The 20803-nt window shown below is 41.8% G+C and overlaps 1 protein-coding gene across 4 annotated transcripts in view; it reads right to left on the bottom strand.

Annotated features, from left to right (window-relative positions):
• Nucleotides 1-20803, bottom strand: part of Rbm33 (RNA binding motif protein 33) — a 112131-nt gene that overhangs the window by 40073 nt on the left and 51255 nt on the right. For all 4 annotated transcript variants that reach the window (XM_052718982.1, XM_052718983.1, XM_052718980.1 and 1 more), the window contains one exon: nt 16593-16651. In XM_052718982.1, the coding sequence (XP_052574942.1) occupies nt 16593-16651 (59 nt within the window). The remainder of the gene's footprint in view (nt 1-16592; nt 16652-20803) is intronic.

The raw sequence follows: 20803 nt of genomic DNA, 5'->3' as shown, positions 1-20803 counted from the left end.
TCCTCAGAAAGGCTTTCTCCCTGACTGAACAAGCACACAAGATACTAGCTAGAGACATCACTACTCTGATGCTTTGAGAGGAGTCTTTAACATCTTCACTTTGATAACATGCAGAAAACCTTTTTCTATCAAAACAGGTTACCATGCTTATACTTAATAAACCTGCAAGAGGAGTTTTAAGGGACATGCCTATTCTGCCATGAAGTCAATGACACATATCATGTGCACTGTACCTCATGTTCTTTATGTGTAAAAGGGCGGTATGAGCACTCTAGCTTTGGTCTCACATGTCAGCACATTCTGGCATATACATCATGAGCATCCATAGTGTGAAAAATCAGTAACTCTCTAAGTCATTCACTCAAAGTTTCATACTGCAGGTTTCAAATTTTGGCTTAAGGGTAGTCAATGGGTAAAATCCAGGGTATGCATACCCCAAACTAGACAACTCTGAAACCTGAAATACTCTGGACCTAACCATTTCAGACAGACTCGACATCTATAACTATATCCAAATACGTTTCTAAGTGATCTTCAAAACTCCCTGGATGATAAACTAACAATCATGTTTATGTAGCATCTGATAGGGGGTAGAGAAGAAAAAGGAAGGGGGGAAGAGAAGGGAGGGAGAAGGAATGAATGAATGAATGAATGAATGAATGAATGAATGAATGGGAACCAATTTACATACCTCTGGTATATGTAAGTCTAACTGATCATGTGGCTTCTAACAGAAGTGTTGTAAGGTTTGTATTGCTGTGATAAAATAACATGACCAAAAGAAACTTCGGGGAGGAATGGGCTCATTTCATCTCAGCCTGCTTTCAAATACCATCCAGGATCATCACCAGAGTAGCACCACCCCACAATGTGCTGGGCCCTTTCACATCAATCATCAATGAAGAAAATGCCCTGGAGGCTTATCCACAGGCCAGTCTGATAGGAACATTTTCTCAGTTAGGGCTGACTCTTCCAAAATGACTCTAGCTTGTGCCAAGCTGACATAAAACTAGCCAGTACACCAAGCAAACTAGCAATCCTGACCCCTTCCAATTGTCCTCAAAAGTTGTGTAGAACTGCCACCTCAGGGGCAGTGTGAAACGGAAAATCAGAAACAGTGGGCCATCTCGTGTAACAGCTTAGGAGATACAACTCAGTATGTGTGGATAAGGTGTAGCCCCAACTCCAACATCAGGCACTGGGCATGCTTACAAGAGGTTACGTGAATCCACTGTTGATTGTATTTGGTTATATGGCTAGTCTTGAGGTTGGGGGAGCTGAGAAAATGGGTCTGAATGAAGGATCACACTCACTACCTTACAGTGAGTCTCACAAAATTTTAATAACTACCATGTGAATCCAACAAGAACTAGTCAGAATCCACACTTCATTATCATCTATTTCATAATCATCTGCAGAGGGCCAAAGGTGCTCTAGTTCAAAGACAGTGCCATTACTACTGCCCAAACAAGGCATCATCAATCATATTACCTCATCAATCACAGCCTGGAAAAAAATGGTGTCAAATCATTGCCTAAAGTCAAAGCCATACCCCTGTCTTGGTCATTTTAAACCATACCATAGTCACTAAACCACACCAAAAGATTTCACTTAAAAAAACTCAGTGGGAGCTCCCACAGGTCATCATAGTCAGGAAAAATTGAAAAGGCAGAATGGAGTTTAAGCCCAGCCATGAAAGACCCTACAAAGATTGCTGAATTGGAGATTTCAAACAACAATCAACTTTCCTCTTAGAACATCAGTGCCTGTATCCTGCATGGCCACTATGAACTCTGGGAACTATGCCACACTGTATAGAAACTTCTACACTGCATCTAATTTTCTAGACACTTTCATGTTTTTTAGACAAAAATATAAAATCCCCCTGGGAACAGCTTCTCTGGTAGAAACGGAACTTTCTACCATCCCTCCTCAATCCAGACAGTCCCTGACTAACTCTACTCTTTGACTGGTTTCAGAGACTCACCCTGGTGCAGACCACAGATGGCCCACACCCCACTTCCCAGCCTACTGAGGACTGCAGCAGGAAAGCTCGCTACAGCAGATTAGAATCACCAAGTGTGTATTTAACTTTAACAGGTCCATCATCACTGGGTAGTCTTTCTCCTATCCCTAGTCAGCTCCTTCTCCCACTACCCTGGTCATTTTCCATCTGATCATCTTCTGGTTCTGATCTACAACACAGCTGCTCCTATGGCTGCCAGTCTGAGCAGCCTCGCCACATCCAAGTATCATCTACAGTCATCAGCAACATGTGTGCTAATTTTTAGCAGCAGCCTATTTAAGATAATCCAAGTTTTCATTCTATTACTGCATTTAGTCATATTTTTAATAAAAACAAACAGTATACTAAATTACAACAAACACCAAAAGCGTACATGTTTAGCTATGTTAACAAGCTGACAAAAAGCAGACGCAGGAAGAACCGAAGAAGGGAGAATTTACCATTTAATAACACACAACACTTGTACTGATAGCTGGAAATCAGCAACACTCAGCGTGAAAACTTTTATCAACTTACAACTTTCAACGAAGAGTGCAGCAAGCCTAATTTACCAGTCATCATCACATGCTGCAGCTGCCACCACTGCACTGCTGCTCTCCCCACCCCACTCAGCCTCAACCATCTCCTTCCAGAACCAGAGTGACTTGCTGCAGGGTGCACCTGGCTTTCTAGACATATCTCCTACAGTATCAGGAAGTGTAAGACATAAACCCTCTGTAGTTGCCCTTTCTGTTCAGATCTCAGGAAGACAAGCAAGCTCCAGGTCCCCTTCATTCTGATTTCTTCATACAGACTTTACAATTGAGCATAATTAAGCCCAGCATTCCTGTCTGTTTCTGTTACTGGATTCACAGAATAGAAATTGTGTTGCTTCCATGTGGAATCTGCAGTCACACATGCACTGAGTCTAGGCTCGATAGGATAAGTCATATGGCAGCAAGGGTTTTTCATAACCCTCTTCCTTCCCCCCTCTCTACCAAACAGTTAATTTTGAGTCACCCAAGGAGAGGTTATCTTATAGGTAAGGCCAATATAACTGGAAGAGCAGACTGGCTCCCACATTGCCAGGAGTGAAGGTATGCTGAGTTCTGCTGTCATGAAGAGACCAGGGCATTGCTCTCTCCTTAACCCATATCCTTGTCCCAACTAGTGGTCAGAGTCAGGACTCCAACGAGACAAACATACTGTTTCCAATAAGAACTTCAAGCTATGACAAACTAGGTACATTGCTTCTCAGTGACCATGCATGTGTGAGAAGGTGCACGTGGTGGCTGGAGTCCAACTCCAGCTCTCGTTCCCTTCTTCAGGTAGTGTCCACATATTCTCTGAGACAAGTCTCTCACCAAGCAGGCCAGGCTGGTTGCTCAGCAAGTTCCAGGGATCCTCTTGACTCTGTTTCACCAAAGTTGGGATTACAAACATAAACCACCACATCCAGCTTTGTTATGTGTGCTTGGTATTGAACTCAGGTCTTTATCCTTGCATGGCAAGAATTTTGCCAACTGAGCTATGCTCTTGGTCCCAGGTATCTCCAAGCACTATCAAGAGTCCACAGAAAAATCTTCTAAATCTTTGTAACTTCTAAAGATGTCTTTTTATATTAAACTGAAAATATACTGGAATCTCAAATCTTGCCCCTCTGGAAAGTTAACACTGTTAAGTTTTCTTTTCTAGGCACCCATATGCTGCTTAAATGCATATTCACAAGCATTACAGTGTGTGGGGTATGCAGCCAAGTCTCCAGATTCTCACACGATAGTTCTCTGGTGCAGCAGAACATAAGAGCTTTTTAAGACTCAGAGTAAAGCTTAAATATTCTGGCTTCAAGATGAACCTATAACTACCCAGCTGAGATTGGATGTTCACAATCAAACTGACTGCAGCACTTGCTCCAGGGTATAGAGTAGAAGAACCCAGTGCTGACTGGCAGTTGCCTTGACCATGCCCTTCTCCCCAGCCACTTCCCAGCTGCTGCCAAGAGCAGGTGACCACAGGTTTAGAGACAAAAGACCATTAAGAATAGTACACTAAGATTCTCTAAGATGAGCATGGAATCTGTCTCCCCAGTTGTTGTCTTAGAGGCAACATTTTTTCTTTGAAGAGTCAGAACTATCTGAACAGTCTGGTGTCTACTTCCAAGACTCCTGCCAGCCTCCCTTGCTCTGTTATAGATTGAATTGAGACTTAAACACCTATAAGATATACGAAGTCCAGCCCTAATCATTCACCACGTAAGTATTAACAAGTATTTTTCAGGGTTAGATCCAAACACAAAAGCAGATCAATAAACTAGAAATACCCTAAGACAGAAATTTATCAAAGAATAAGAAGATAGAAGGAAGGAGTCTGCTCCATGGCAGAATTACCCATCCATTACAGTATTTATATAAGTAATTTCCTGAATTAGTCCAAGTGCTAGACAACAATTTTTGTCTGCAGATGGCAGTTAATAGAAAAAAAAGAAAAGTATCCTGTTGTTACTGCAAGAACATGGGTGCTAATAAAATACCAATGCATTCCAGTGCCATTTGCTTTACACAAATCTGAGTCTCACTCCTCTAAAGACAGCTAGCTGCTAGAGTTCCCCAAGTGTGTCTGTCATCTTTTGAGAACCAGCAAGGCTCTGGCATGCAGCCTTCCCTGAAGGCCATGTGGCCAGAGAACATACACAATGAGTGAAATCTAACCTACAAAGCTTAAACTTCCCATGAATTATCAACATTCTTTCCCCAGATGCCTGCAAATGTAGAGGCCACATCAGGATCAGAGGCAGAGAGTCAATATACATGGAGCTGGACAAACCACACGGTAAGCACATGTTATAGTTCCACCTGTGAGATCAGTCCACTCCAATGTGTAGTCCTAGGATGAGCACTCTGAAGCCCTCTAGGTATCCAAACCACATCTGTAGATGTCTCAAACAGCACCCAGACTCACTGTCACAGCTTTTCTGAGACCTACCTAACAGAAAGAGGGAGAACTCTTACCCACACATGCTGGTTACAGCTAGAAGTCAGGATCCTGAACTAAGTAACAGGTTGTGGCTCAAGACTCAGCCTTGATTTGTAGCCTTTCTTTCCTGTTTCCCTCTGCCCAGCCAGGCTGTGTTGCTGTTACCCTCAGATTCAGCCCCCATTGCCATCACTCCAGCCCAAGATCCCAGAAGGACACAGCAACAATGCTATTTATTTCCTTTAATCCCGGGGTGCTTCACCTGGTATGCACCATCTACCGAGCCTTAGTCTGGAACGCATGCACACATATTCAGAGCAGAAAAGTAATATGGGTCCCCAAAACATCATAGTGCTGCCATTAACCCAAACTTTTTCTCCCTTTCTTACCCCTTAGAATTATTAATTGAAAAAAAAAATTACGAACTGAGTTCTGCTGTATGACCCCTGCTCACACCCTGACCCACACAAGTCAGGTACAATACTGCACCTAGCATACAGACAATCCAAGGAAAGAAGCCACTACTCCTGAATAGGAGGAAAAAACTCAGGGTTAGAGTTCTACTATAGATGAATGGCAGCTCAGAACAAGACCCACACTTGAGATTCTTCCCATCGACCTCAGCTCAATGCTTAAGCCACAGAAGACACAGTTCTGAGTTCTGACTCATCATGTCATTCCTGCAGTGACTCCTACCACTGCAGGGGTAATAAAGGTTAGCAAATTACTAGTTCCTGCAACCAAACTCGGAATTCTTTTACAACTGTGTTGTCATGGAACTTTCAGTGCTAAAGTGCTTCTACCATTGGAAAGAAAGACTAATTTAATCCGTTCAAACTGCTGTTTTGCTTTTCTTTATATCCCTTTAAAAATCCAAGATAAGAGATTATCATCCTCTCATAATTCCTATACAGATTGTGCTTTCACTTTTTTTGCATCTCTTGTTAATTACATGACATTATCTATATTAATCCTATTCAGAAAGAACTGATAACTTCAGTTACAAAAAGAATAGATGGAAACTTTGCATAAATTGCTTAGCAAAAACTTAATCGTATAAAGGCAAGAATAAAAAGGCTTCAACCGCTATTATGCCACTTATCAGCTTCTCTAAAAGGGTCAGTTGGTATGTTTTAATAAGACTAATTAAATACTTTAACAGTGTCATTGAAATTTCATGAATCTTTCAACAAATTACAACCTTCCAGTGTAACATGTTTTCATTTATTAATCTCACTTAAAATGCAAAGAACTGTATAAGAAACCAATTGACACTTAAGAACACCTCTCAGTTAATTCTGATTAAATAGGTTAAAAGCAAAGAATAAAGACCACCAGTGACCTCTGACATAATTAAAATTACAGCCTTCTATCACAATGTGTTAATCCTCTTATCTGAGCATTCTCCATAGCTTTTTTTTTTTCTTTAAGGTTGTGTCTTGTCTAAATATATTGATTTTCCTAGAAAGTATTTTTATATTTATAGATTCAAGTTGACTATTCCAAAGAAGGAAGTATTAGTTTTATGTTCAGGAACACTGAGTGAATTTATACAAGGCATTTTTGGTTCAAGTAACTAGAACAGTGACTGTTAAGCTAAAAACCTATCTAAAATACCACCTTTGGGGGGGGGAAAAAAAAAATCCTGCATTCTGTCACAGCCATGTCCACCAACAGGCCCCTCTAGCAAATCCTCTATGAGCATACCAAGGACAATACAGTCTGCAGACAATCTTGTAGAATTGGTTTAGCTTCTTGGGTTTCAAGCTCTCTTTCTTTTTTTTTTTCTTTTTCGAGACAGGGTTTCCCTGTGTAGCTTTGTGCCTTTCCTGGAACTCGCTTGGTAGCCCAGGCTGGCCTCGAACTCACAGAGATCTGCCTGCCTCTGCCTCCCGAGTGCTGGGATTAAAGGCGTGCGCCACCACCGCCCGGCTCAAGCTCTCTTTCTTAAAAGCAGAGTTTACTACAATGCATGGTGAGAGCTAGTGTGACAGCTGAGTGGGTACAGGCATTTCTGCTGCCAAGCCCAAAGACCTGAGTTTGAGCCCCTGGACCCACAGGGTAGAAAGAGAGAACTGAGTCTCACAAGTTGTCCCCTGACCTCCATACATGTGCATGTATACACATACAAGAACACACACGTAGCATAATTAAATAAATACAAGTAATAATAATTTTAAAAGTGCATGTTAATATTTAAGGACAAGTACAGGATAAAAACGAAAAGAAGGGGTGCCGGACATGAACTAACCTTGATTTAAATGCTACATCTGCACAGTTTTGTAAGTTTTGTAAGCTTAAGCATTAATTCTTCTAAGACTCAGCTTCCCAGTTTGTAAAATAGACAAAATAGTAACACCTCTGCTTCCTAAGGTTGCTGGACATAAGCTATGAGAAAAATCTAAGATGCAGTAATCCATCAGTAATGTTTTAGTACACGTTTGATCTGTAACAACATTACTGTAAAACTTTTTCAAGAAAAAAAGAAGCAATTAAAAAGCAAAGTCATAGCCAAGTGGCAGTATCACATACCTTTAATCCCAGCACTTGGGAGGCAGAGGCAGGCAGATCTCTGAATTCGAGGCCAGCCTGGGCTACAGAGTGAGGACAGTCTGTAGTGAGGACACTCAGTTCCAGGGCAGCCAGGCTAACAAAGAAACCCTTTTTCCAAAAACGACAACAACAAAAAACAAACAACGACGACGACGACAAACCCCAAAGCCATGTTCTAGTTATATGAAGGAAAAACAAATAGCCTGTAAATTCCCACCTGTGAACACATTTTCCACATGACCCCCTGACAACCTAAAAGATGAGCACATGCATCCAGCAATACTGTAGTGAATAAACAAACTGCAGCACTGGAATACTACATAGTAACAAGCAAGGACAAGTTACTAGAGATTCAACAATGCCAGTGAAGCTCAAGTGCCTTATGCCTCAAATAGACATTAAGGGCTGGCAGGGACAACACAGACCCTGTGTGATGGCAGGCACTGTCCTTTACTATCACCATGATAAAGAACTCACAGACCATTATAACAAAAATACTTTTTTAACTGGGGAAAAAAAAAAAACAGTCTAACCATTGGGAAGAAATGCATTTCAATGTGTCTAGGACATCTTTCAAAGTTTATCTTTAAAATGTATCTAGGATTGGCAGGATGGCTCAGGGGGAAAAGTTCCACCTCCAGAGCCCATATGATAAGAGAAAATCATCTTTTCTTCTGACCTCTACACACGCTGTGGCACTTGTGCCCCACCCCTCACACTGATAATTTCTTTTAAAAAATGTATCTAAACTGATTTATGAGGTTCTTAAAAACTCCTGGGGAAATAAATGGTAATGACTGAGGAGATGGGTCACTTGGAAAGTGCCTGCTAGGCAAGGATGAGGACCTGAGTTTGATGGGCACCCAGGTAAAAAACCAGGTATGGCAGCACATGTGTAGTCCTAGTCCTGGGGAAGTAAATACAGGAATAGATCCAATGGCTCAATGGACAGACATCTAGCATAAAAAACCACAAACCCCAGGTCCCAGTGATTAATCCTGCAAAATAAATAAAGTGACCCTGAGGAATAATCGCTAATAACCTAGGTATGTGTGCATATGCTCTCTCTCAAAAACCTAATAAAAATAAAAGAAAAATAACTGGTGTGTTGTATTCTCTGTAGAGCACACCATAATCAAAAACAAAACAAAACACAGAGATTTTTGTAGTATAGAGAGCAATTCCATGGTTTTAACTTTATCACTGTCCAGCATCGGTGGCTGCATGAATAAACTGCGACACTGGTGGCTGCATTACTATATTGTAGATGGGAAAACTGTACCCATGAGTTAGGTCTAGGGACAGGAGGAAAGCAGCTCACGGTGTACAGGCTCTTGCTGCCAAGCCTGAATACCTGAGAATCCACATGGTAGGAGAGAACCAACTCTCAAATGCTGTCCTCTGACCTCCTTAAGAATGCCAAGGTACATATAGATGTACACACAGAAGCACGAGCACACATACACATACACATATACACATACACACACCGAATGTAAAAAAGATACAAATCTATTTACATGGCACTGCACATCTCAGGATGACATGCTGTTGCCAATTTAATACTTTTACCCAAAAAGCAGACAAACAGCTTATTTTATAATGTAGTTTTTACAGAATGGTGCAATGATTCTGATTACTGCACAAAAAATCAATATGAAACAATTTCAATGGCTATTTCCTGGACTTTGGGTTATTAGTGTGGCCTTTAACCCAGCCCCACCTCCAGTCCTGTGCATAAGGCATGCTGACATAGCAGAGTCAAGTTAATGGGTTACTGAATCTGATAAACCACCTCTTCCTTTAATGGCTGTTTCCACTGTGTTTAGCTGCTCCTGTTACTGCTGCAGATGGGCATTCATTGATATGATTAAATTTGATGGTATGATAATGTATGGTAATCATGATTAATCAGAAACCCAGAAGCAAGTGGAGGATGCTGGGTATTATGTCACCTGCATTTTAAACTGCATTCTCTGCTTGCAAGCCTGACAATATCTGACAGCTGTAAGGATCTCCTACCATATTCTCCTGCTACTACTCAAAGATCTGATAAGAGGAAATGTCCATCATCCCTTCCCTATCTTAAGTGGTAATAATTATAAGGCATTGCAGCCATGTTGTAAAAACTGTAAGCACTCAAAACCAAGACTTTCCTTCCTGGAGAGCAGAGTCTTGATTCTCATCAGTGAGGCTATAATCAGAAAAGAAATGGGATTTGCTGCAGCAGTCCCTCAGACATGATTTGCATGAAATAGCACTCAGGACCCAGCCAGCAAGCCCCAATCAGCACCTGATACCACGAACCACAGCATGCCCAGAGCCCTGCTGTACATCATCAGGCTCATTCACCAGGTCAAGCCAAACAATACAGCCACTGCTAAAGACTAATTCCAACTTAAAAGTACACACATTTTCATCCTTAATTTAAACAAAGAACAAGAAATCATTCCATACCAGTATAGAGAAAAGAAAGTGGACACAAAGTCTCACCCCTAACCAAGAAGCTATTTGCAATTGATACCTGCTGGGAAAGGGAAAAATCAATTTTCTCCAATGAAGTGTAACTGGGTATATCAACCACACTCCAGGTCAGACCTCATGCCCAGGAGACTCTATGGGTTTGTGTGTGTGTGTGTGTGGGGGGGGGGGGGGGGGGGGGTGCTGTGCTTTTCTTGGGAGGGGGTGTTTTACTGGGTTTTTGGTTTTGTCTTACTGGGTTTTTATTTGCCATCTGGTTTTATTGGTGTGTGTGTGTGTGTGTGTGTGTGTGTGTGTGTGTGTGTGTGTGTGGTCTGAGAGAGAGAACATCAAGTTGGGTGGGTAGGGAAGTGGGGAGGATCTAGGGGAAGGTAAAGACTATCTAAATATATTGTAGGCAAAAAAAAATAAAGAAAAACATTCCCACAGTCTACCCATATGTTGTTGGTCATCAGAAACATCATCAGCCTAATACAACAGTGTGAAATCAAAAGATAAAACAGCTTTATTATCTTATGTCAGAAGCTTTAAATCAGTGGTTCTCAACCTTCCTAATGCTGTGACCCTTTAATATAGGTTCTCATGATGTGGTGACCCCCAACCATAAAATTATCTTGTTGCTACCTCATAACTGTAGTTTTGTTACTGTTATGAATCACAATGTAAATATCTTTATTTTCTGATGGTCTTAGACGACCCCTGTGAAAGGCTCATTTGACACCCCCCAGGGGTTGTGAGCCACGGGTTGAGAATAACTACTTTAAATCGAAATTTTATATATACAACATCAATGGGACTGAAATGGAAACTATCTTGACAAAATTTCAAAGTAGGTTTATTGCAACAAGTGACATTTTAGCATTGCTGTGAGTAAGCAATGTCTTTTCTTGAACAAACAACTAAAAAATATACTTGAAGAAAAAGACTCACAACCAGCCATGGAAATGGCACACAAAGTAGGGACTGTCTCTGTGCAATGAAACCAAACAGGAACACAAGTTGAAAGAAGAACTCAAACAGAAACAGACAAGACCCATCTATAAGGTAAACTAGTTCTTCCTCTCGTAAAAACAAGACATAAATGTGCTGTGAACTGGCATTGGCAAGCTCTGGTCCACACAGTGAGCAGTGAGTGCAGTGTTGGTTACTAATAGGCAAGGGACCAGAAAGGAGACCCTATGACCCCGACCTTGGATGCTGCTTGTTTTTCTATTAGCTCCTGTGGGCATCTATTACTTAAATAACAGGTGTACTTTCCATTCAGAAGACTAACAGTGACTCAAGATAAAGGGGAAACATAGCTATTCTCTGATCAGTACCAACTGAGATATAATTTATATGTGCAAGAAATTCATAAGTCTGGTCTGAAAATATAAAAGAGCTATTTCATTAAATTAAAAAAGGAAATCCAGTGCATAGACTTAATTTTTAGCCTGAAGTTTAAAATCACAAAGTACTAAGGAATACTGCACATGGGTGGAAAGGGTTAGAAACATATCCATGTGAGAAGACTAACATGACACAAAGACCATGACCCAGGCAGGTGCCTCTAACAGCAGTTTCTTCAAAAACAGAGTACTTAACACAGGCCCTTCTTAGAGCAATTTCTCACCTTGATATTTATGTCTTTGTTCTAAAAGGTGATATTCAATTATCTAATAGTCATTGTCAGTCTTACACCAACAGTCTACAATACATTAAGAGTCAATATCTAAAATAATGCTAAGTCATCACATGGCAAACTGTTTGCTGTTAGGGTGACTAGCAGTCTCTGTATTTGATGTAATGGAGGCAAGGCTGGGAGGACTCTGGGCTCAAGTCCCAGCACCACTCAAAATACAACAAAAACTTTATCACACCAACAAATCTAGAGGAAACTGTTACGAAGAAAATTTTTCATACTAGTGTTGTTTTTACCAAAATCTCAATCATTCTATTTTACCAATAAGGACTAGAGTCAGATGCTGTGGGATGAAAGTCTGCTAGCTTAGAGAGGACGAGAAAGCACCCAGCTGATTTTCCTCCTCTGCCCTTGTCCCAAAAGCCTCTCTTCTCCTACCATCTCAAACAATCTCCTCAAATCCAATGTCCCTCCCTTCTACTTCCTGTGTGCCTCTCTATCTGTCCTCCTTTCCATAGTTTTTTCTTAATAATAATTTTATGTTCACTTCCTGTCAACTGGTTGCTTGCCCTGCCTCTTGACCTGTGGTTGACTTTATTTAACCCTGTTAAAAATACTCAAGCAGAACACTCTTGGATTAAAAGTGTGTGCTAGAGCCGAGCCACACAACTAGAAACAGGTTTTTCCAGTAAATAACGAGATCTAGGGGTTCACAGTGTGATCAAATATCCTACAACATACTAGTTCTTAATTATTTCTGAAGTTTTCATAAAATAGCCAATAAAATGGACTTTTAAGTTACCTCTGGTCCGGAAGAGAAAACCTGCTCATACTGAGTGGGCAAATGCACCATGGCCCTTTCCAGACCTGGAGCTAGGGCCATCCTTAGCCATGTCTGCCCCGTCTGCTTCCCAGTCAGGGAGGCAAAGCGGAATCCTGTGATACAAGTTCAATATATCCTTGAAGTTTACAAAGCAAGAAATATAAAAATTTAAACATTCTTTCTTCTCTACACTACTCACTTTCACAAGTACCAGTAAACTCTCAACTCAAATATTATGCAACAGCTTCCTCAAGTTGAAACATTCCATCCTGCAGGAAGCTCCTTGAGCCAAAGGTAAACAACTCAAAATAGCTTCAGGAAGTCCCTGAAACTGACCAGATTCAGTAGGCCCCTCCCTGCCAGAGTAAACAATAAACATTGAGAGTCCCCCTCACAAGGAGCTGAGCTGCAAGAAAGACTCAGAGGAGAAAAGCTTCAAAGATGACTCTGGACCAGAACAGCTACCTGGAAGAAGCATATAGCAGCAGAGCTGCCTAGAAGAGGTTTAGACTAACTGAGGCACCTGGAAAAGGCACTCTCCAATCTGCTGAGCTGCCTCCAGGCTATGCAGTGAGCTCCAGGTTCCCAGATTTTTGTGAGCTGACACCCATGATGAGGTAAGCTTTGGTCATGCAGCTTTGAGTCATTTCTGCTCCTGTAAGTAACCCCTCACCCATATTCTGTAAGTAACCCCAATAAATTCATTGGTTCACCAAAGCTGGACTTTATAGTGGTATCTGTACCTTCGTCTGTTGTGGAATTCCTATCTGGGGTGAGTAGATGGATATATTGCATCTCCCCAGGAAACATTTTGTCACACAGCTTCTACTAACAGGAGAACCTGCTGTGCACTGCGTGTGCAGCACTGCCCAGAATAGTACCCAACCGGCGTCCATATATACCCCAAAAGTTGGGATGCTGGGGAGCTCGGGGGGTGGGGGGGAGAAGGAGGATTCCATGTTCCAGTCTCACTCCTCCCATTTCAGACCCTGCCCCGCCCCCCCGAAAGCCCACCAAGCAGTGGCCCCTCCCCTCAGAAAGCCCACCCAAATATCAGCCCCTCCCTGGGGCTGCTCAAGACCACACCTACAGGCTACTTAAGACCTGGCCACCTTAACTGCTGTGCACTCTTCCCCTGCCTTCCTAAGAGCCATCTGGGAGATGCTTTGCTCTGCTCGGATTAAACCTGGATTTATTAATTTGCCTTGACTGGCTTATTACATTGGCAGTGGAGGATATCCAATAACTGGAAGTCCAAAATTTGTCAGTATCTATGCTCGGGGCGATGAGAATGCATATTTAAAGGAGCTCCACAAGATGAACAAAACAAACTTCACTTTGCTCAATTTCCAATTCTATTTAAACTGGTACAAAGACTTTCAGATTCAAATCTAATTTTATGCACCAAAGAAATACAATGAATCCACTACACCTAGAAAATCTGAAGTTGGGTTTCTTAACTAAATACCTCATTTCTGTGTATAGTCTTTGTGTGCATGTATGTGTGACTTGATGCTAAAGATGGAAGTCAGAACTTTGAACATGCTTGTCAAGCATTCTACCACTAAACTGTTATCTCCAGACCCCACTCCTCCCTTTTTCTGAGGGAAGGTCTTGCTATCCAGCCCAGGCTGGCATCTACCTCAGGATCCTCTTGCCTCAGCCTCCCAAGTGCTAGGATTAGAGGTATATGCCACTGTGTAGGGATTATGGGTCAATTTATAAAGCAAAAGTCTGTGTAATAAATAACTGTCTCTCAACTGTTGAGAAGGGCTGAGATAGATAGGGTTTGCAGTGCATATGACCAGCAGAGATAAATGGTCAAAGGCTTAATTAGACCACAATATTGTTTTTGCTGCTTTTATCATTATACTCAGGTATTAAGTAAAGATCCAACTTGGGCATCATTTAATTCTGCTTGGTCCGGGTAGTAGTTGTGAACTGCCATAAAACAGATCCTTGTTAAACATTTATAATATCAAGTTTATATTCATGGCAGCCATGCTTAAAATAGTAGTAGAAAAAAAGGCCTTTTGTGGTTGTTTTAAAGTCCCAGCTTAAATAAATGTCAAAAGACAGCCTTGAGTTTATCTCCCAAACATATTCTGAAGGATAAAAAAAAAAAAAAAAAAAACACCCAATATCTCTACTGTACTTGAAAAAACAAGCCCCACATTGATTTCTCTGAAAGACTACGGGAGTAGATGAAGCCCTGCATATTTTCAGTGAGCTCACCATGACTTAGCTTTTTTATCTAGAAGCTAGGACGTGTCACATAAAGCAACATTATTAGACAGTGGCCAACAAAGACCTGCAGGGTTTGTTCAGTTAAACACACAGCCAACATCTAGCCCAACTACTTCCCAACACAGGCTGCCACCTGTAAACAGAACATAGCTTTGTGCTCTGAAAGAGCTTCTCCAATGGAAGGTTCAGGAATATAATGCCATCTTCAGAGTAGTCTTTAGACTTAAAGAAGTAAATTTGGGGTGGTAGTGGTGGAGAGATGGCTCAGGGATGGCACACTGACTGTTTTTTCCAGGGGACCTGGATTCAATTCCCAGCACCCACATGGCAGCTCACAACTGTCTTTAACTCCAGGATCCAACACCCTCACACAGACATACACACAGGCAAATTGCCAATAAAAAATATAAATGAATTTAAAAAGAGTGAATGGTTAACACTATTTAATTAACTAATTAATTAATTAAGGCGCCAGGGAGAAGGTTCAGAGGATGTGATGGTTTATATGAGAATTGACCCCATAGGCTCATATATTTGAATGCTTAGTCACCAGTGAGTGGAACTGTATGAAAAGGACTAGGAGGTGTAGCCTTGTTGGTGGAAGCATGTCTTTTGGGTGAGCTTTGAGGTTTCAGAAGCCCACCCTAGGCCAGGCCAAGTCTCTGTCTGTCTGTCTGTCTGTCTCTCTCTCTCTCTCTCATCAGGATGTAAAGCTCTCAGCTACAGCTCCAGTGCCATGCCTGTATGTTTCCCATCATGATGATCAGGGACTTACCCTCTAAAACTGTGGGCAAGCCCCCAATTATGTTTTCTTTTGTAAGAATTTCCTTTGTCATGGTGTCTCTTCACAGCAGAACAGTAACTAAGGTAGAGAGTGAAGACGCTGGCCTTACCAAGCCTTGCAACCTGAGTTCCATTCCTGGAACCCACATGGTAGGAGAGAACCAATTTTTCTTCAAGTTGTCCTCTGATCTCCAGGTGCTAAGCTTTCATTTCCTCTAGTAATAATAGCCTTAAAACATCATTAGGGTTTTTTTTTTTTCCTTCTAACATCAGATAAATGAGAGGACCGGAGGGCCAAACCAGAGCCATAACAGGCTCCCCTGGCAGCCCTGACATGAACTAGGCCTTAGCTTCGGTTCACTAGAACCGGCTGGAACTGAGCAAGCAATTCCCAGGAAAACCACAACTTAGGGGCAACCAATCAACAGGTGCCCTGCCCCAGCCTCTTGTTGGCTCAGCAGGAACCCCAAAGCCCTTCTCCTGGCTCAGCAGATGCCCTCAGACTTCTGCTAGCTAAAGAGAGCTTTCCCTACCCTCTCATCAACAAGCCCCTAGACACTAGACACCCCCACCATCACCAATGGGCCCCTAACCACTACAGCCTCCCACCAATCAGCTCCCAGACTAATCCGTCATCCACCAATCAGCACCAGATTAATCTCTCCTCCCTAGAATTCCCTTACTTCTGCTTAAAAGGAGCTTTTGACACCCCCCCCCCCCCCCCTTTAGGGCTGCTCAGGAATACTCGCAGCTCTTTAATAACCAAGCACTTCATTCTTATTGACTGGAATTTAACATCCAGACTCACAGATGTCACATGCCTGTAAAATGTTACCTCAACACAACCATGACAAAATCAGAATTCATATTCTGTAAGATGAAAGAAATTCTGCTGATGGTCTTGATTCAGCTATTTTATAGTTAAAATTATTTTTTGCTCAAATATCCACTGACCTTAAGGTTTTAATAAACATTTTTTTCACCACAGAGACTGCAGTCAACATTTACTAATGCCCACTCTGTATCTGGCCAAGCAAGTGCAGTACCAATATCTCTCAGTCAACATGTGCTTCCTCCTGCCCAAAAGAAGAACAGCTGCTACTCACTGGGAATCTCTGGGGTCCCACAGCAGGCCTCGGCTGGCTCGGAACTGGCAGCAAGGGCACTGTAAGAAAACACCTTGCATTACAATCACTTGGCATCAGACCGCCTGGGAAGAAGACAACACATGAGATCTCACACAAAGCATACAGTACATATACTGGGCACACCAGTAACATTAAGTTTAGACTTTACCTATACACACTTGGTACTTTTAAGAATCTCATAAAAGGAGAGGGGAAGGTATTTTTGGCCCCAGAATAAAACTGTACAATATGAAGCTTAAGTTCTAACAGAGAATTATTATTTAGAATTAAAATATTTTTACAACAAAAGAAGGTAATTTTCTTTTGAAATAAAAAGACCTAGTTTCAGTTTGGGATGTGACATGGTAGGGTACACTTCTAACCCCACCGTTCAGGAAGTCTGAAGAAGGAAGACTGTTGCAAGTTTGAGGCCAGTCTAGGCTACACAGTGAGCTTAAGACCAGTCTAGATTACATAGTTTGACCCTGCCCAGTTGCACACAAATTGAAATGTGAATCCTATAGAATCACAAGAGGGAGAGAGAGGAAAAGAGGAAGAAAAAGAAGGAGGAAGAGGAAGGGTGGAATGATGCTCATGTACCTTACAGAGAATGACAAGGAAGCAAACTACTGTGCTGACACTTGCAGGCTGGTTTTGTTTTCAAAGAGGTCAAATTCTTACCAGTCTACTATATCAAGAAGTCCATTTGTTTTAAGAGGCTATCTCATGGTAGCAAAGAAGTGAGGGCTAAGCCCTTAGGGCTAAAGCATATGCTGCCCCCTTTGAAATGTGCCACACATTATATATTCATCTCACTGACCTGGATTTGGAAAAACACATCACTGTTGTGTTGTGGGAGCTTGCAGTCAAACATGGTGCTAGATGCACCCAGGAAAACTCCCATATGGAGCACCTTAAATGTGATGCATTTGGAGAGGTCTTTAAAGATGTCCCAATGGTGAGCACTAATCCAACCTAACCAGCATCCTGGAGAAAAGGAGAAATGCAAACACATGCTCACAGAGAGACCATGTGAGAACATGGGGAAGCCATCTGCAATCCAAGAAATGAGCCGAGGGGAATCAGCCTGCCCAACAGTGCTTGTTACAGCAGCCTCAGCAAATAATCAAAGTTTTAATACAGCACAACTTTAAGAGGACTCTGGGATATGAGAAATATAGACACAAAAAATGTACCTGAAGAAACAATCCAATCACTTTAAAATAATGACTCACTAAACTTTTATTTTCTGTATGTTACAAAATGAATTCCATACATTAAACGGTATCATGGTTAGTATAATTAACATCACACTTTACAGGCTCAATGTTAACTGATCGTGTGGACCATCTCATTATTTGATCAAAAGCAAACATAACTGAAACTTTCTCTCACAGAATGTCAAACTAGCAGAAGTCCAAACCCCTCTGAGTCTGTTCCAACATAAGATTCCCTGTAAGAAGACACACAGCAACCAGGCATCTAAAGGGAAAGAACAAGCTATATTGGGGGCGGGGGGGGGGGGGGGGGGGGGAGTTTTCTCATCTCAGAAGATTATAATGAAGGTAAAGAAAAGAATAGCATATTTAACAACAGATGGACAATATTTTTAAATCAAGTACCAAATATAAAACACCTAGCTCCTCTACCAAACCAACCATTTATAGGAACTAAACAATTCCAACACAGCCCATGATGAGAGCTGATTCTAATGAATGGGTTTGTTAACATGACCTCTGAGAAACTGGCAACACTGACAAAGTCTCAGCCCTCTTTCTTCAAGAAATAAATGATATACAGAGCTCACAGTGGCAGAGCAGAGCATGGGAGCAGGTGTGTTCCAGCCCAATCCAGAGAGCAGTAGGATCAAGACCCAACCCCTTGAATGCATCACATGGAGCAGAAGGAAACTTAAAACTTTGGATGTTCCCATCAGTCTAGTCAAACCTTGAACCTGAAAATTTGGTATTTACTATTTATGTAGACTCTTAGCATCCTGTATATCTATCTAACAGAAGACATTTTCAATTTATTACAATTGTAAAGATGGACATCTGGAGAACAACTTAAGCTTCCATCAAACTCATTTAATTATATTACAGTGGAGTAGTCTTTCACCCTCAGAAAGAGACGAGACTAATCTAAAAAAGATGTGTAGGGCTGGGGACTCTATCAAAGTGGAACAGCATTTACCTAGAACCTAGCTCTGAGTTCCAGCACCATGTAAACATATTCATACAATTAATCTTTAAATTGTTTATATGCTAATTATGAAAAGATTTTCAGGGGGAATGTAGAGATAATTCAGTGGTTAAGAGTACATTCTGCTCTTACAGAGGACTCAAATTCATAGCCCCATGTTGAACAGCTCACAACCACCTATAATTCCAGCTCAAGGGATCTAACACCTTTTGGCCTCCATGGGCACCTACATACACATGCACACACCCCTACACAGACACATATATAACTAAAAATAAATTTATCTAGGCATAGAGATAAATGCCTTTAACTCTAGCACCCATAAAGTAGAGGCAAGCAGATCTCTGTGAATTTGAGGCTAGCCTAGTCTACATAGTTAGTTCCAGGCCAACCAAGGCTACATAATGAGACTCTGCATGGATGATGGATGGATAGATGGATAGATAGATGGATGGATGGATGGATGGATGGATGGATGGACGGACATAATCTTTTTTATTGTTTGTCTTGAAACGGGGTATTACTATGTAGCTCTGGCTGTCCTAAAACTATATAGACCAGGCAAGCCCCAAACTCAGAGATCCGCCTACCTCTACCTCCCAAGTGCTGGGATTAAAGGCATACACTTTAAAAAGACTTTTAAGTGTACTTAGCTGTTAAGACTCAAAAGTGCTAGTTTTAATCTGCACTTTGCATGTACAGGCACTCAGCCTCTGCCAAAAGGGCTTCAATTTAAGCTTATTTACAAAGTACTAAATGACCAAATACTGCTAGGACCTCATATGTGCCCAGCAAGAATAAGGTTTTCTTCTCTCCAGCATCAGGTGCATGAAAGGCAAGGAGAGAGTAGCAGCAAAGCTCCTGGATTCATGGTGACCTTAAGGAGCTTCAAATGGACTCAACATTTACTGAGTCACTCAAGCTCCTGGATGCAGGATCTGCATTTAGTGCTTTCCCAGTCTGATGACTTCTAGCAAGTGACACCATTTGGCCTAGAGAACATTGAAGGACCTCTTTACAGCTTTATTATTTTTCAATACTATCTTATTTCTGCTAGGCTGAAGAAAATTATGTATCTTACCAGCCGCCAGTTTGTCACTGAAATTTACAATGAAATACCTAATTAACTGTGGCTGGTATAGGACAACTATTGAGAAATTCAATTTAGGGAAACAGAGAAGACTTACGTTAGGGCTGGAGGGATGTCTCAGAGGTGAAAGTGTGGGAACTAGAGTTTAGACCCCTAGCACCTGCAGAATGTCACATGGGTATGAAAACCCAGCTGCAATGGCAGCACTGGAAGGCAAAGATGGGAATGCCCAGAATAAGCTAGCAACTGACCAGGTGTGGCAAGGGACCCTGTGCTTTCTCTCTCAACTTGTGAAATTTCTCTACCTCCTGAGCTCACCAGAAAGAATCACTAACACTGTTCCTTTCTCAGGAGCCCCAAAGTTACAAGGATTCCTCCCATTCTTCCTGACAGGTAGGCTCCTTCCCAATCCTACTATTGTCCCAAACACAGACCGAAACCTCAGGCCACCTAAAGCTCCTTCTCTACTTTGTAAAATCAGTTACCAAGTCATTGCCACCATCTTCATAACTCACTGTCCCAATCCCATTGCCACTTCTGCAAGAAGGCACCTTCCTTTCCATGTAGCGCTCAGCATTCCATCATCGCTCTCCCTCCAGGACCAATTTCAATAATTATCTCCTCCTCTGGTGTTTTCTCTCCACAGAACCCATCAGTTTCAGGCCTGGCTTATCCACTACTCTGAACACAGCTGTCCATGCTACACCCAGAATAAGAGGCAAGCATAGCCAGTTACTCACAACATTGTGCCAACTCTCACCTCTAGTCATTTCTTCCAAATTTGGGTCTTACCCCTGTTCTGTTCCCAGAACACGGCTTCAAGACTTCTCTCCTCACTTTCCCACATATTCTACCCCTAACGTGTTCACTAAGAAAACTTTGGCCATCACAAGAACTT

The sequence above is a fragment of the Peromyscus californicus genome, unplaced genomic scaffold, assembly GCF_007827085.1.
Source record: "Peromyscus californicus insignis strain IS unplaced genomic scaffold, ASM782708v3 Scaffold_6__1_contigs__length_162567912, whole genome shotgun sequence".
Taxonomy (NCBI): Eukaryota; Metazoa; Chordata; class Mammalia; order Rodentia; family Cricetidae; genus Peromyscus; species Peromyscus californicus.
This window is presented reverse-complemented; position numbering and strand designations above follow the sequence as displayed.